We start from the raw sequence: 4,855 nt of genomic DNA on the forward strand, positions 1-4,855 counted from the left end.
TAATTTTATATCCTGGATTTTTTTTTAACACGTCCTGTACTTTTTTCTTTATATCTTCTCCGTTTTCACCACCTATATTTTCCACTCTTTCTATTGCTTCATCCAGTCTTTAAATTTTGCGTCAGTGGAAGGTCCTTTTCTTCTAATTTTGTAATTGTGTTGGATAAAAATACCACGTTTGCACTTATGTAAGCCAAATCAGTCTTTATTGAGCCGAATTTTTTCCTCTTTTCTTATTCTCATTAATTTACAACGCAATACAACCTTATTATTATAGTTATATTAACTAAAATATTCCTAAATGTTTTATTTTGATTATATATTTATATTGTCAATCGTTAATCTTACCAAATAAATGTTTTTATCCGTGCCAGCATTTTATTCTTTGGAGCTTCATTCAAAAGGACTTCGTTGCTTTGCGGTGGCATCAACAAGTAATATAGTGTACTAAAACAGAAATCACAAGAGAATAACAGATCTCTTTAAAAAAAATTGATGGTGACAAAGAAGAAAATAAAATAGAAACAAACAAAAATACAGACACAACCACAAATTATTGTACCTTTTAAAAATTAAAATTCGGCTATAATTCAAAATTTTGTAACTATCTATTTTTAAAAATAGGACCCTGTAGATTGTCGGCAAGGTTGTTCTACCAATGGAAAAGTGATTGAACAAAGAAATTTTAGTAAGAAGGTAAATTAATTTCCCGAAGGGAAAAAAACAGAAAGTAAATAAATTTTGTAGGATGATAGTCCGAGTGGTGGTCAGTGAAGGTACCAAAGTAGTAGAAAAACGGTGGTCAGCAATAAATAGGTTTTTCTACTATCTTGGTACCTTTAGTGACCGCCACCCAGACTATCATCCAATAAATAAATTTTGATTTCATTATGAACATTATCACGATTTTTACATATATTTTTTTTCACAACGAATTCTCGAAGTGCAAGATATTTCTAACTTTTGTCACATGTTTCGGGGTACAGATCACCTAGTCGCCTCTCCACCTTTCCTCTCCAAGCCCGATTTCTATCGCTCCCAAACACAGTTATACATATCATTCCCCAATCCATTACCTCCGTGGATAAACAAAATAGCCAATTTTGATTTCACCTTAGAATCCATCGACAAATCATCCTACCCTCCTGAAGTACTCAAGCAATGTTTTTTTCTCTTGTGTGTCTTCTCTCTAGCTACAAGGACTGTACATGTATCTACACTGATGGGTCAAAATACTTTAATCATGTTGGTTGCTCAGTAGTTCTACCTGCGGAGACCTTCCTCTACAGTCTTCCTCCCACATTCTCAGTGTTTTCCTCCGAGTTATATGCAATCTATTTGTCATTAACGCTAGCACATGAAGTAAACGGCTCCTCCATTGTGATCTATAGTGATTCGTACTCGAGCCTCAAGGCTGTTCAAAATTTTCAAATTTCGTACCACCTCATTGTTTTTTCCATCATAACTTTAATCAAAAAATTACATAAAAAGTTTTGTCCCCAGTCATGCAGTTATAATGGGAAACGAACTGGCTGACATAGCTGCTAAAGAAGCATGCGCCCTATTTCCAGTGCCTGATTGTAACTTGGCGCTGTATGATTACCATAAATTGGTTCTGTCCCAATGCAAGGAAGCATGGCCCTGTTTTTGGTCCAAGGTACCTGAAACAAATAAAATGAAGACAATACTTGGTGATACTCAACCTCTACTGCCAATCATCGAAAATCGCCGTGAACAATGGATCATAACCCGACTCAGGATCTAACATACAAGATTAACTCATAAGCAGCTTGAAAAAAATCCTTCACCGACATGTTATAGTTGTAAATGTACCCTGACGATGGAGCATATTTTGGAACACTGTTCGCGGCTGGAATTATCAAGAACGTCTTTTGACCTCCGAGGACACGTCCAGCCTTACTGCCAGAAAAATGGAATAATTTGCTTAAGTTCCTAAAGGAGAACAACCTGTACCAAGAAATGTAACCACGAAGTCCAGAATACGGTGCCTCTAACCCAGTAGTTGTATAAGGCACCTAAAAATTAAGCAAATAAAATAATAACGTTTGTCACAAGTAAAAGGAACTAGGGACCACAAAACATCGACTGAAGTAAGTAGGTTCTTTTTTTCTGAATGAATGGAATATGGTCCGAGTGCGGTAAAAAAAATAGATAATTATACTATTTTATTGAGCCAACGTTTCGCCCCACGTTGCAGGGCTTCGTCAGGGCTAAAAAAGATACAAACACTATAGTTACAAAAAGGAAAAAGAAAAAACATAAGTGTAAAATAACAGAGGTATAAAATGAAAAGTAAGATATGATAATAAAAATTAAAGGTTGTAAATAGTAAATGAAAAGGGTAATAGTAACAGATAGATAAAGAAGAAATATTAAAGAAAGTAATTTCTGAATAGTTCATTTGAACTAGCTCGTTCACGAACTACACGCCCCTAGTTTCTAAGGATTATAGCCTCATAACTGGTTATAAAAGCATCTATATGAGTGAAGTTATGTTTAGCTGTAGGCTATAGTGTTAATTTTTTGATGTGTTTAAATTGCTAAATTAAAATGGGTTGTAACTTGAGCAGCTGTTGTGACAAGGATGAAGGCGAATTGGATGTTGCAGATGAACGTACTCGTCTGCTAAGCGATCCTGTCTCTATTTCAACGTCAGCTTCAGGAGTACAAAGTGATGATTTACTAGTCCAGAGATCGAATTCCTCGCCGAAGAGTACTGATGAGCAGTCTGTACTCAACAAAATACTTCAAGTGACTGCTACGAATGTGATAGATGTTGCTGCTTTAGCCCCTAGCACAATAGAACAAAATGAATACTTGGAAAGGAGAAGTCACTACCATTCTAAATTATCCCCTGTGTCTTGGCAGACTGGGATAAAATCCCAGTGTTATTTGGTAGATATACCCATACCTGAAAAGGTTTTCAATTCCAATCCGATTTCGACTGAGAATGCTCTTTTGATTAAGCGAGCTGCCTCAAAAATAAAAACTGCCCTTAGTGAGCTAAAAGTATACCACAGTGAAGATTTAATTGTACCTTTTGCTATCCCTTAAATTTTTTGAAAAAGTTTGATCTTTTTATGATTTATACCAAGCCTGTATACTAACATAAGAGTTTTGTCATTTATATTAAGGGATATTTAAGCTTAGCATGATGAGTTTACTTGGGAATTCGCTTGTTTCATTTATACTTCAGTGTATATTATCTATGTAATGCACACTATATATAACTTTATTAAAAATCATATATATGAATACTTTACTCCTTTTATATCCATTAATTTGAATCAATTATTACACAGCCCCTTTAATCAAATAAACCATTGTATTCATTAAAGAGGTTTATAAATCTTAATTAGGATGTACCAGATGTATTTGTAATTAATGTTTGTTTTTATTTATAAATTTATTGTTTTAACAATTGTGTTTAGTGTTGTACAATATTGAGTTTGTATATTGGAACTGAACTAAAACATCATTTAAAAGACAAAATAGGTCTGTTTTTTTATGTAATAAAATATCCCTCTTATTTTTTACGGAAATGCTCTCATTTAATTTAATCTTGTATTGATTGATATCTGTGATTTACAAAAGAAATTTATGGTGATATTTTGAATTTCATGAATGAAATTTTATTTTTTTTTGTTCATAGTGAATTGTGATATGAATATCTAATGTATATAAAATTATAAATAATTGGTTTGTAAAAGACTTTTTTTTTTTATATTACCTTGATTAACAAAATAAATAAATAAATAAGTAGTTTATTACGATAATGAAAAAGTAAGTTTCTTTTCATAACTTTACTTATATTTATTTGTGAAATGAGACAATGTATTCTAAAAACATCCAATGATACTCTTGTTAATCGTTTGCAGATTATATTTTGCAATATTTTTTCTAATATTCACTTTCTGATATATAATTACTTAATCTTGTAGTTGTTTATGTGTCGTTATTTTTATATTTTATTACTTAATACACGCAGAGAATTAAAATATTGGTCATCTTGTATAATTTTACTAGCTTTGAATAAACCATTAATGATATCTCAGACAGTTTATTAGAAAAATTACTATCATACATATATGGAATAATCCGTTATCATGTTCTTATTCCTTTTTTTTGTGTATCAATTTTTGTATTGTTATTTTTTTTATGTTGTATTTGTTCTCTCTTTCCCCCCTCCCCCAATTAAACCTGCGAACCACATACTGTTAGTTATTCTGTATGGATAAAAATTATATTTAAGAATTTGAAAAAAATTCATATTGATAAAGAAAGTATAAAAAAAGAAATGATGAAAGCGATAATCGATATAATAATCAATTTTATGAACTGAAATACATTTCTGGGGTCATGGAAGAATTTAAGAAAGCACTTAAAAAATATAATCATGATAAAATAGAACTTGGTGTATATATTAGTAATAAATTAGATAAACACATGATGGATAAAATTGAGCAATATGACAAAAAGAAAAGTAATTTAAAAACATGACTTTATCATGATAAACTGAATATATAAAAAAATTCAAAACATTAACACAACAGCATTAGCTAGGGATAGCATGATCAATAACCCCGGTTTGGTTTTGATGAGGTAAAAATTTCATATAGGGCTGAGAATTCAATAATTAGAAAATTTATCAAAACAATTATCGAAAAATGTTTTGAATTACCAAAAAAAAGACATCAAAGGAATTGGATGGCATTATTTCGACTTTGTTAATGAAACAAAAGTAATTAATTATTGTCTGTGAAAGTTTGTGCTGATTTTACAATATTTACTGCAAGGGTACCAAAGTACGGGCTCTCAGATGAGACCGAGCTTA

At 31.4% G+C, this 4,855-nt stretch overlaps 1 protein-coding gene across 1 annotated transcript; it reads left to right on the top strand.

The window, feature by feature from the left end:
- The first annotated feature begins 2,461 nt into the window (after positions 1-2,461).
- LOC106680683 (ragulator complex protein LAMTOR1) lies at positions 2,462-3,670 on the top strand. Its single transcript, XM_014420559.3, has one exon. It carries the CDS (start codon positions 2,572-2,574, stop codon positions 3,073-3,075), a length of 504 nt encoding a protein of 167 aa, XP_014276045.1. The 5' UTR covers positions 2,462-2,571; the 3' UTR covers positions 3,076-3,670.
- The last annotated feature ends 1,185 nt before the right edge of the window (positions 3,671-4,855 follow it).

The sequence above is a fragment of the Halyomorpha halys genome, unplaced genomic scaffold (genome assembly GCF_000696795.3).
Source record: "Halyomorpha halys isolate HHAL.00 unplaced genomic scaffold, Hhal_1.1 Scaffold278.1, whole genome shotgun sequence".
Taxonomy (NCBI): domain Eukaryota; kingdom Metazoa; phylum Arthropoda; class Insecta; order Hemiptera; family Pentatomidae; genus Halyomorpha; species Halyomorpha halys.